We start from the raw sequence: 13,179 nt of genomic DNA, 5'->3' as shown, positions 1-13,179 counted from the left end.
GTAGGCAGTTGATTAAGCAATATTGTGACTGAACCACATAGTCTGAAATTGAAACAATCTATCACCATGTATTTTTGTAATTTTAAAAACGTTTCAGCCCAACGGAATAAATGAATCTACTGCAACATGAAAACAAGTGGAGATTAGAACCATTATCCAAAGAGTAATGAGGGGGATTGTAATAAACCGCAGAATGACATAAATAGAAAGTCGTTTGGGCAGACATGAAACAGATGAGATTTATTACTTGCAAGTGTGAAGTCATCCATTTTGGTGGGAAAAAAAAGGAGAATCATTATAAACAAGATGGATGGGGCAGCACGGTAGCGTACTGGTTAGCACAATGCTCTGCAGTACCAGCAACCTGGGTTGAATTCCTGCCGCTGCCTATTAGGAGTTTCTACATTCTCCCCGTGACCACATGGGTTTCTCCCAGGTTCTCTGATTTCCTCCCACAATCCAAAAGCCTACCGATTGGCAGGTTAATTAGTCATTGTAAACTGTCCTGCGATTTGGCTAAGATTGTTAGGGGATTGCTGGATGGCGCTACTCCAAGGACCAGAAGACCCATTCTGCGCTGTATCTCAATTAATTATAAACAAACAAACATAGTTATGAAGAGCATGCAGGGACAAAGGGACATGAACGTGCAATGTGCATACATCTCTGAAGATGTAGGAGAGTATTAAGCTATGCTTATTACTTCACTTATTGAAGCATACAATGCAAAAGCAGAAAGACGCACAAAATGCTGGAGGAACTCAGCTTGCCAGGCAGCATCTCTGGAAACATCAACTGTTTACCCTTTTCCATCAATGCCACTAGGCCCGCTGAGTTCCTCCTGCATTTTGTGTGTGTTTCCTGAATTTCCAGTGTCTGCAGATTTTCTCGTTAATGGAAAAGCAGGAAGGCTATAAAGAATCTTTATAGAACATTGATAAGGCTATAATGTGTGAATTCTGTCTTATCCTGATCGTCATACTTTAGGACAGAAGTGAAGGTCCTGGGAGTCAAGAAAAAATTTACTGCTGTGGTTCTGAAGGTGAGGGATTTCAGCTACAAGAACAGGCTGGAAATGCTGTAGTTGTTCTCCTTGGAGTAAAGAAAAAATATAGAGGCATTGAAGCTGATGATGTGTGTTTGGGAGTTAGAGTGAAGCCATTCCCATTAGTGGCATGGGATTGGACACACAGATTGAAAATTCATAGTGGGGTGGCAGGAAAAAAAAACTTTTAAGTCAAGTTTATTTACCTCCAGGAACTGACTGCCTGTAAGGGCAATGAAAACACAGATCTTCACAGGCCTTTCAAATGCTAATTAGACAAGGACTTGAAGGAAAATTCTGTAATTCACAGTTCAATAGGAAAGGACAGAGTAATGGACCTGCAATGCTTTCACCACTTGAAGCTACTATGAGACTCAAAGGGCTGAATGGTTTCCCTCTACATTGTAATAATTTTATGATTCTATCTAATTTTAATGAAAAAAAAAGGATTTAAGGAAGCTCTTGGTTTGAAACAAAGTCTAGGATAAAAATATTATTGAATAGTGTTTCCAAGGAAAATGGATATTGTGTAAGAGAAGCATTCTTTTGAGAAGGGGAAATAAAAGCAATTTCCAAAATTTCAATGACGAACTTGATTCATAATTACAGAGGAAAAGATTCTGATGAAAATTTAAGTAACATCTGATATCAGCCGATGAATTTATAACCAAAACAAAAAATGGCTCCATGACTCTAATTATTGCCATCATATAACATTATATGAACAACCTGCAAAAGTTGAATTAAAAGATATCCACCTGGATTTTTTTTTGTTAAAGGATATGCCTCTAGGAACTCAGAATATAAAAATGAAATGCCCATAAATAAAAGTTACCTTATCATGTGAAAAAATATTGAAAAACATTAAATTAGATGATCCAGGTGTCACGGAGATATCAGAACCAAGTGAGGAAAATTCCTACCTCTACACGTTCTTCCATTAGGTGACATCGTATAACCAACCTCAGGACAGGCACATTTATAACTGCCAGGTAGATTCAGACAGCGGAATGTACAGACAGTGCCTCCACTTTGAGCACACTCATCAAAATCTGAAATGAAAATTTCCGACTGTAAACACAACAAAGTTCAAAGGCATTCCACCACTAGATGGCAACAGCATAAAGATCCTGATCGACATCAAATAAATCCACAGTTGTTTCACAAAATGGATTTAATTTCCATTAGTTTTTTTATTAAACTAATTTATCTTGCCCTAGACACACCAAAACTGATGTTTTTATTAAATTAATGAATACTTAGAATAAAAAGCAAATACACATTCACATGTTATGTTGTTATGAAGCATTCCAGCTTTCTAAAAAATAAACTTTTTATTAAAATGCTTATTTGACCAACCTGATTTTAATCTCCATTTTCAAATACAATAGAAGTAGAATAGAAATACATTTGGTGTTAGTTTTATTAATGAAATACTGTGATTGTTCAGTTTCTATGAGTAAGGACTGAACAATCAGATCCATTCCATGTACATCGATTTATACATATCAATATTAACTGTCAAACAGAAAATCAATGTTACTGATTTAATTTTCCATTTGCTTATGATTTCTATTCAATGGGATGGCACATTACAAATACTGATTATGGCTCCTCATTTCATTATCAATTTATACTTTGCACACTTTATGTCAAGGAATACCAGATAAATGTTTCAGCACTGTGGTTCAATAAAATAGAGCTTACTTCTACAGCAGCAGTAATATCAAATTTCTATTTTGTCAGGGACATTAGATGGTTGTAGCACTATATTGTTACAACGAACCTAAGATTTCCAAGTCATAAAAAGCTAGTTTGCTTTCAAAGGTTCATTTTATTGTCAAAGTATGTATGCATGTACAACCCAACTCTGATATTCATCTTCACCCGACAGCCATGGGATTTGTCGAAATAAAAGAGATCAACTCAGCTCCCCCACCCTGGCACGAAAAAGAAAAAGAAACAAAATTCACAAAGCCCCAAAACCACCACCCCCTCCCTCACAGAAAAAAAGCGACAATAAAAATCAAATCCTCCACCCCCTCCCCGGGAGGAAAGTAACAGCAACAATAGCATTAAATCCCCCACCCCCCTCCTCAGCAGGGGTAAAAACAGCGATGATAGCGTAAGGGATAAAAGAGACAATAGCATCAAATCTTGCCCCCATCACTCACAGAAGAGAACAGCAACAATAGCATCAAAGCTCCCAACACCACATCTCACGCACAAAGAATTAACAGATCCTCCACCCATCTTCACTATGAATATAGTTTATGATATAATCTTGAACCAAGGCCAATCATCTTCCTTCCTTCAAGCAAATTAGAAGCCAATTTCCATTCACCACTCTACAAACTTATTACAAGTTAGACCTTATCTATGTTTCTTTTAGAGGAGGAGAAGGTTGAATTTTATGTTTCATGAGGTGATTGATATGGGGAAATCCCCCCCCCCCCTTTAATCACTGGCTGCACAAGCATCTTTATCTCTCTATTCGTGGTGATAAGCAACAAAGTCAGGTTGACCTTGTGCCTTCAGCTAAAATAAAGTGTTTAGTAAACACAAGAGATTCTGCAGATGGAAGAAATCTTGAGCAACACACACACAAAATGATGAAGGAAATGTGTTATCTGTTTGTTTAGCCTTGTCTGTTATGCATTCTCTATACCGCTTATCTACAAAGCAATGTCAACTATCAAAGTACAAGTAATTGCTGAGTGGACCATGCTAGCAGCTTATTTTTATGGTAAGTGCAAAGATAATCCTTTACCAATATGAAGTAAAAGAACGTTGGCCTTCCACATTGTTTCAGTAGTGGAAAGAGTTATTATCCTATGTGGCAATAGGATTATACAATTTAGTCTTTACTGAGAAATGCACATTCTTACATTGGAGCTGGTTCACCAAACTGATTCCTGGGATGAACGATTTGTCTTCTGAAGAATAACTAAACAAGTTGAGCTTAAGTATTCTGCATTGTGCGGTTATTATGTTAGCAAGTCACGCGAGTGGAGGGATGGGAAAAGCGAACAGCTTGGTTTATGTATTCATGCTTTGTCAGTCTAGGGTCAGTTAGAGCTAGAGACAGCCAGATATGGTAACTTTTTTTTAATTGCTTAATTCCACTTAATTTTGCTTAATTATGTTTAATATCAATAGTTTTATCACTTCGGAATTATTTTGCTGATTGCTTAGTAAAGGATTGAATCCATTTCCTCAACTTTAAACATTATTGTTAGATTGGTTTGTACAGGATAACTGCCTGTACTTGGTCTCTAACAGCGGGTAATGGTTTGTTCCAAGTAGTCATAATGATCATTATCGTAGGATCGGACACAAAAATCTGGGAAAATCTGGAAGTTGGGAGTGGGAAAATCTGGAATTTGGGGGGGAAATTCAGAATAAGGGGTCACCTTATTTTGGAGATAAAGCAATTTCTACACTCAGAGGTTTGTGAATTTTGGAATTCACTATCTCAAAGAACTGAGGAAATAGAGTAATTGCATATATTCAGGGCCAAAAATTTTGGTTTGTAAGGCAGTCGAGCACTGTAGAGAACAGTCAAAAAAGTGGAGATGAAACCAGACCCTCACATACACTTTCATATGGCCTAATCTGCTTCATAAAACCATATTAGCGCAGTGGTGCATTTAGTAGAGTTGTTGACTCTCAGCTCCAGCAGCCTGGGTTCAGTCGGGAAGCTGAAGGCCTGAGATGGCCTGTGTTGGGCTAGAGGACTGTGTATGTGCTTCAGTGGGTGGGTGGAGAGAAATGGGCTTGATCTGCTGTTGTTATCCTGTTGTTTCTTGTGTTCTGTGAACAGAGTGAGCATGCTACATTGGTAGCAAAATGTGTGGTGTCACTTTGTCAGCTGGCCCAGAATATCCTTAGGTCATGTTGTTTGTTAATGCAAATTATGTATTTCACTGTATGTTTCAATGAAAATGTGATAAATAAAATCAATCTGAATCAGATTTTGGGCACTGTCTGCATGGAGTTTGCACATTCTCCCTGTTTTTTTTCTCTATAAGTACCCTGATTTCTTTTCGCATCACAAAGATGTGGGGGCTGGTAGGTTTACTGCCCATGATAAATTGCCTGGTCTGCAGTGCATAGTAAAGTCTGGGAGGAGTTGACAGGAATGCAGGGAGAGCAAAATAGGATTACTGTATGATTAGTGTAAATGAGTACTTGACGGTCAGCAGGGACTCTGTGGGTCCGACAGCCTGTTTCCATGTTCTATGACTCCATGACACATTTGGAATTAGTATGTGCTGTGCCCACTGAACATGATAATGGGTTAGCATATTATCCTGCAGGGTTTATGGGAGTAATCCTGATGTTGAAGCAATCTTTACAAGTGACAAATGTCACCTGACATTCATGGTTTAATTTAGAAAAGACTGTCGCAGCCAACTTCTTGAAAGGAATGATCAAAGCAAGCATTATGATAAAGGAGACCTCAGATTCAATAAGTTATAGAGTACGCAAGTCAAAAATTGTGGTCAGGGTGTTTAAAAGAGTTCAAAGTGTATTTTATTATCAGAGTACAAATATGTCACCACATACAACCCTGAGATTCATTTCTCTGTGGTGTATTCAATAAATCTATAGAATAGTAACTAGAACAGGATCAATGAAAGATCAACCAGAGTGCAGAAGTCAACAAACTGTGCACACGCAAATATAAACAAACAGCAATAAGTAATAAGAACATGAGATATTGAGATAAAGAGTCTTTCAAAGTGACTTTCAAAAACTCATCATGGGTGGCTATGATGGAACATGATGAAGAAGCTCAAAGGAAAACTCCAGAGAGTCTTTAGAATGGCACAGAAATAAAAGGAAGAAGTAAACAGCAGAAATGGAGCCATCTGCAGACAGTGGTGGGGCTATCTCCAGCTCAGACATGAATATGGATAGAAGCTGGACAAGAAATCACTAAGACTGCATCACAGCACTAGCTTTCTGTCGGTCATTGTGCAAACTTGGATGAAGATGAGTAGTCTAGTTTCCAGGAAGGTTGTATAAACTATTAAGCTGATGGTAAAGTGCAAAGCTCAGTACACTAGTGAGGAGAGATGGAAGGAAACTCTCAGTACAGCCACCAGCCAGATTGTCGTCTAGTCATAATAAAGTAGATGGAGGAATGAATAAATAATCAAATTGGATTTAAGTGGCGAATATAAGAAGGATGGAAGAAGAGTAGGAGGGACCAGTCAAGAACAAGAACACCAGAAGATCATTATGACTATTCTCACATGACAAAGACCATGACAATCACAAAAGCTTCCTCATTTTTAGAGGACGTTCACTGAATCATTGGTGTCTTATTGTTCCGTGTAAGTTGAAGCTAAAATATATTCTATCATTTTAAGAAGTGCCTATTCATTCCACCAGTTTCAATATTCTACCTTAATGTAACCTTCTGTCAATTAAACCTTTATTGACACATAAAGAGAGAGAGGAAAGCATTCTTGGATCAAAAGTGCTTCTACTTGTCCCTCATCTAAATGAGCTCAATGCCTTTACAATGCCCTCCTAAGGAAAATGGAAAGAATGTGCAACAAACTCTTGGAAATACCTTTGGGGATAATCTAATCCTCATACATGTCTCCAGAGAAAAACTCAAAATATACATTTTAATCAAGACTGTCATCCAAGCTGAATCTCTTGTTTGAAATTGAGTGCCTTGGTGACCTAGCTCCACTTCACCAACTCAGTGAGATCTTTCTAACTATCATAGAGACATATTAGGAGTAAATTTTGGTAGATTCTTTAAATTATAGGCAAGGTCCTCATATATGATGCAGATGTTCCTGAACTGACTAGCTGTTCAGCTGTTACAGAGGCCGGTTCAGTTTTAGTCACAGTGGCATGGGATCGAAGATAGATAGCAGCCAGGGAAGGGCATACTAGCAGATTTCCTTTCTGAAGCAGAATTAATGATCCAAAAGTGGTAGTAATGACAAGACATCAATTTCAGAATGGTCATTACTTATTCTATATTTTTACTTCATATTAATTTAGTTGATTTTCTAGCTGATGTGGTGGGATTTGAACTTCTGGTTTTGAGTCATTAATTTAGATCTCTGCATATGACGACGAGCATGCAACTAAACCACTGGACCCATAATATCACTCTAGAAGATTATAGTGATTACAATGCCGAATATTACAGAACAGAGTGACGATTGATGCAAAAGTAGGTTTTTGCTTTAATCTGGTTCTCCTTACCCACACAGGAATGGCCATCTTGTTCACTGAGCTGGTATCCTTGCCTGCAATAGCATTGGTAGGAGCCGTAGATATTCGCACATTCCTGACCACAGACTTTACTCTCACATTCATTTATATCTGTAGAGAAATAAATGCAGATAGATAACATCATCCAATGTGCTTCATTATTGTGGTGTCTGATTTTGCTGACTGCTTCAAAACCTTTACAGATTTAGATCGGAATCGTATTACCTTTTCCCACACCAGAATAGATTATTAATAAAACATATAACATAGAATAGTACAGCCCACAATTTTGTTGTAACCAATATAAATCTACTCCATGATCAATCTAACTCTTCCTTCCTACACAGCCCATAACCCTCTGCTTTCCTTACATCTGTGTGCCTAATTAAGAGTTTTAATCACTTCTGCCTTTATCATCTCCCTCAGTAGTGCATCCCAGGCACCCACTGATTCCTGTGTGAAGAAAAACTACCTCTGATGTTTCCACTAATCTTTCCTCCACTCACCTTATACACTGTTGCCACCCTGGGGGAGAGGCCCTGGATGTCCACCTTAATCAAGCCACTCCTAATGAATGGCTCAGTGGTAGTTCAGAGAATGTATATAGCATGCAACCAGAAACCCTCATTTTTGCAGACAATGAAACAGAAGAAAACCCCCAAAGCATGAATGACAGAATACGTTAGAACCCCCTTCCCCCTCCCACACACAAGCAGCAACCCTATCAACTATCATTTCTCAAGTCATCTCTCATCCTACCACCCTCCAAAGAGAAAAGCCACAGCCCATCCTCATAAGACATGCCCTTTAATTCAGACAGCATCCTGGTAAATCTCCACTGCACCCTCTCTAAAGCTTCCACATCCTTCTCATGATAAGGTGACCAGAACTGAACACAACACTCTAACTGGGGTCTAAACAGTTTTATAGAACTGCAGTGTTCACTTGTGGCTCTTGAGCTTAATCCTTTACTAATGAAGATCAGCATACTATACACCTTTTTAAACACCCTATCAAAGTGCACCGTAACTTCAAAGAATTTGTGGACTTGGATCCCAAGATCCTTATGTTCCTCAACACTGCTATGAATCCTGTCATTAACCTTGTATCTGCCTTTGTTCAAATTTACTAAGTATATCACTTCACACATTTCTAGATTGAACTCCATCTGCCACTTCTCTGCCCAACTTGCATCCTGTTGTAACCTACAACAACCTTCAACGCTATCCACAATACCTCCAAACTTTGTGTCATCTGCAAATTTACTAATCCAACTTTCCACTTTCTCATCCAAGTCATTTATAAAAATCATAAGGAACAAGGGTCCCAGAACAGATCCCGGCAAAAAACCACAAATCACAGACCTCCAAGAAGAATAGACTCCATCTACTACCACCTTCTGCCTTCTCTGGGCAAGCCAATTCTAAATCCATGTAGCCAAGTTTCCATGGATCCCACGCCTCAGGACTTACTGGTTAAGCTTACCATAGGGCAGGGGTCACCAAACTCTTTTGCACCGCGGACCTGTTTAATATTGACAACATTCTTGCGGACTGGCCGAAGGTGGGGGGTGGGGGAGGTGTTAAGCATGACTGGAATACAGCGATTTTTGAAGGAGGTTCCTTACGTCCGGTCTATTCCGCAATTTAGTTTACGTGGCTATCAGCACCTGCTTCTGTCCCGCTTGCTCACGTTTTTTCCGCTCAAAAAGGTTTGTCTTTAAGTACAGTGTACTTGGACTCAAGGTGCCTCATTAGACAGCTTCCCGCCCGCCCACCACCAGATGCCTTGGCCAGGTGCGGCTTGTTGTGGGTGGGGTGAGAGGACAAGGTAAGGGCCGGAGGTCCACAGTCCAGGGCCACAGCAGTCGCAGTCCAAGGAGAGCGACCAACTGAATGAGGGGTGTGACAGGGCGTGCACCCACCCCCCTTGTAGGATCTATTGGCCAACAAAAGTTTGGCTCGAGGAATGACTTTCAGTAGATCGCAGCGAGGTGGCTGCTCTGCTACTTACGAAACCCTGAGCCCGAATTAGGTCGTCTGCGAATATTTTAGCACTGGGTTCCCCACGAACATTCGGTGTGCTAAACAGGTTTCGAGGCGGCGCCCATCTGTCCGCACTCCAGGCCAGTAGCAACGGCGCTTCTCGCAGGCCGCATGAGGCAGCCGGTTACCCGAGGCCAACCAGTGATCCCTGGCGCGAGGGTATCACTGCGTTTAGGCGACTGATGACCTCTCGTGCGTTCAAGTTCAACAGTGGGCGTGACAGGGAATGAGGAAAGGTGCAGCTGACTCATATCGTTTCATATCACCAAATCATATTGTTTCCTCGCGACCCGGCAGCACATGCTTTGCTTATAGGGACCACTGCCATAGGGAACCTTGTCAAAAGCCTTACTGAAATTTGTATACGACACATCCACCAAACTAACTTCATCAATTTGTTTTATCACCTCCTCGAAAAATTCAGTTAGGTCCGTGAGATATGACCTGCCCCTCACAAAGTCATACTGACTATCCCTAATAAAATAATGCTTCTCCAAATGCTCATAAATCCCATCACTAATCATCCTTTCCAATAATTGCCTACCATTGACGTAAGACCTACTGGTCTATATTTTTCATGATAATCCCTTTCTTAAACAACAGAACAACATTTGTCATCCTCTAATACCACTCCCACATCCACGGAGGAATAATCTGGGGTATATTGCATCTGGCCCTGGAATATACTGATATTACAAATAAGGCAGGAAAGCTCATCTATCCTAAAGTTTTATAATCTTATGAAAATTGTGCATTATATTTCACTAAATAAAAAAGGTTTCTTTTAGCATTCCGATTAGCAGTTTTTAGAATGACTATTAAGGCTTTTTATAAATAAATATAATTTTGACATCAGAACAATAAAGTATGCCTGCCTGAGTTTCTGCAAAGGGAAGGATCTAACAGTTCTGATGACCCTTATGGTTGACACTGCTAGTCAAGGCTCACATCTGAATATTTTTTGAGAAAATCACCAAGGTGACCAGCAAGTGAAGAAATAATGGCTTCACAAAGGGAATCTTTGGAAATGAGAAAGAAACAATATTCATGCTTTGGGGATAAATCTTCTAACCACAAAAGGTATTATAACTCTCCTCACACAGAGGAAAGTTTATCTGTGTAGAATTTCTGCTTTCAAGGGTCGGCACAAGAAGAATGCTTTAGGGCTTCCACTCACCTCACACTGGTTTTGCTAACTGGACTTCCTTCCTCCAGATTTTGCACTTACCTGTCTAGGACCATGAGGGCACAATTAGTTGGAATTGCAAGAATGAAGGAGAAACACTAAGGGAATGAAAGGTTAGACCAAGTTTTTATGAGGATGAAGATGGCCCATTCTGGATGAAAGGTTAGACCAAGTAGTTATGAGGATGAAGATGGCCCATTCTGGATGAAGAAGCTGGTTCAAATTTGAGAAGGCTTTTAGCTTTACAGTTGAATGAGTGGCTAAGTAGCTGGTCTGGGGGAGGAGGGGGAGAACTTTGGATACACAGATCATTGAGCTCTCTTCAAAGGCAGGTAAGAACTGTACAAAGTTGAGTTGCACCAAAACAGAAAGGTATCAATGTCCTCACAGGGAGGCTTGCTAGTGCTACATAGGAGGAGTTTAAATTGGTTTGGTAGGGGCTGGGAACCAGAGCAGTAGATCAACAGGTGGAAACGTTGAAGGGAAGATAAAGGAAGATAGACCTCCTTTCAGCCAAGGAAGTCTGAAAGTAAAAATAGGTAGGGCCAGGTTAATGAACACAGTGGAACTGTTGGGCTAGTGTTACTGGTGTATTATGATAATGGCAGGAAAGCTTAGAACCTGGAATAGCTCCAACATCATAGATTATTAGAGATATTAAAAATGGACAGCCTGATGATTCTGAGGTGATAAAAATGGAAGTAAAAGGGGTGGTTGACTGGGGGGGAACGTGGTTGCACTATTGATCAGGCAGAATGTCACACTTAGAGAGGACATAGTGGAGGGCTTCTCAAGTAAAGCAAACTGGTTCAACAATAAGAAAGGAGGAATGGGTGTGATGGGGTTAGATGGGGTTATACCACAGGCCTCCCAATTGCCAGCAGTGGATAGGGTTGCAAATCTGCAGGTTGGTTATGGGGAAGATGTAGAGCCAACAGTGTTGTTATGAAGGGTTACTTCAACGTCCCAATATTGCTGGGGTGCCCTTGGTGCCAGAGGATTAGATGGGAACAGAATTTGTTAGGTGTCTCCAGGAGGATTTCTTGACAGAAGATATGGATATTTCAAGCATGGCAGGGACAATATTAGACCTTGTAGCTCAGAAATGGACTTGGCCAGGTGGTTGAAATTTCACTGGAAGAGCATTTTGGGAATAGATTCAAAACTCTTATTCACATAGCTATGGAGAATGGACCTCAAGAAAAAGAGCTAAATTAGCAATGGGCAAATTATAACAATACTAGGCAAGAATAGGGCAGGGTAGATGCAGAGCATCAGGTATTAGCTAAATCCACATCCGGGAGGGTGATTTCAAAGCAAATTGACTGGAAGTCAGGAGCAACTTATTCCCATGGGGAAGAAAGACAAGAATGGCAAGGTGTGGAAACCATGGATGAAGAAGTGTATTGCAAACTTAGTCAAAAAGAAAATGGAAACAAATCTAAGATTCAAAATTGTTTAATGGCATTTCCTGCACACAAGTGTAAAGGGAAATGAAATAATTGTTACTCCGAATGCAATGCAGAACAAACAAAAACACGATAATAAAATAAAAAACTAAACGTAAATACATAAGATAGTTTATATACATAGATTGATGGTACGTCCATAAGGTGACACTAGGCACAGGGGTGACTTTCAGAAAATGATAAACTATTTGTGGTTGGGGGAGGTGGAGGGGTGGGCTAGTGGGTGGGAATCCTGATTAACCTTACTGCTTGGGGAAAGGAACTGTTTTCACTCTGGTAGTGCTAGTGTGGATGCTACATAGCCTCTTCCCTAATGGGAGTAGGGGAAACAGTCCACGAGCAGGGACCGTGGAATACTTCAGGATGTTACTGGCCCTTTTGCAGTACCTTTGTGTATATATGTCCTTGATGGTGTGTAGACTGGTGCTGCGGATGCTTTGGGCAGTTTTGACTGCCCATGATAGAGCCTTCCTGTCTGCCGCAGCACAGTTTCTCTACCGTGCAGTTATGCAAATTGTTAGGATGCTCTCTACAAAGCATCTGTAGAATGACATGAGTATGGATGTGCATAGTCCAACTCTCTTCATTCTTCTCAGAAAGTAGAGGCATTGGTGAGCTTACTTGATTGTGAAGGATGTGTTTTGGGACCATGAAATGGTGTGCAAGATGTGCACTTCCAGGAGATGGAAGCTGCTTGCAGTTTGCATTGCTGTGCCACGGCAAAGAGGGGTGTGAGTAGTGTGAGTTCTCAAGTCAATAACCTTCTCCCTTGCCTTGCTGGGAGGCTATTTGCCTGGCACCAGGCCTCGAGCTCTTTCACCTCCTCTCTGTAGGCCATCTCATCATTCTTGATGGTGAGCCACACCACCGTCATTTCATCAATGAACTTGACAATGTGATTACTCTGCTGTTAGGTCATAGATCATGTGTGAGGAGCGTGTACAACAGAGCGATGGGGGGGGGGGGTTGGGGGAGCACCCATTCAGGATGATGTGGAGGGAGTGTTGGTTGCACATCCTGTCTATCTGTCCGTTCATTAGGAAGCCCTACACCCACTTGCACAGTGATGTAATTACACTGAGGGATAGGAGTTTGTCCACCAAGGTCTGTGGGACAATACTGTTGAATGCTGAACTGAAATCCAGAAATGGCATAAGTGTTCTTGGTTTCTAGGTGTGTCAGAGCCAG

At 40.6% G+C, this 13,179-nt stretch overlaps 1 protein-coding gene across 1 annotated transcript in view; it reads right to left on the bottom strand.

The window, feature by feature from the left end:
- The window catches only part of fbln2 (fibulin 2), a 225,187-nt gene that overhangs the window by 16,375 nt on the left and 195,633 nt on the right, over positions 1 to 13,179 (bottom strand). The window contains exons 17-18 of the mRNA XM_059944108.1: positions 7,283 to 7,402; positions 1,969 to 2,097 (exon numbers count right to left, since the gene is read on the bottom strand). Coding sequence (XP_059800091.1) covers positions 1,969 to 2,097; positions 7,283 to 7,402 — 249 coding nt within the window. The remainder of the gene's footprint in view (positions 1 to 1,968; positions 2,098 to 7,282; positions 7,403 to 13,179) is intronic.

This window comes from Hypanus sabinus, chromosome 19 (assembly GCF_030144855.1).
Source record: "Hypanus sabinus isolate sHypSab1 chromosome 19, sHypSab1.hap1, whole genome shotgun sequence".
In the NCBI taxonomy this organism is placed as follows: Eukaryota; Metazoa; Chordata; class Chondrichthyes; order Myliobatiformes; family Dasyatidae; genus Hypanus; species Hypanus sabinus.
This window is presented reverse-complemented; position numbering and strand designations above follow the sequence as displayed.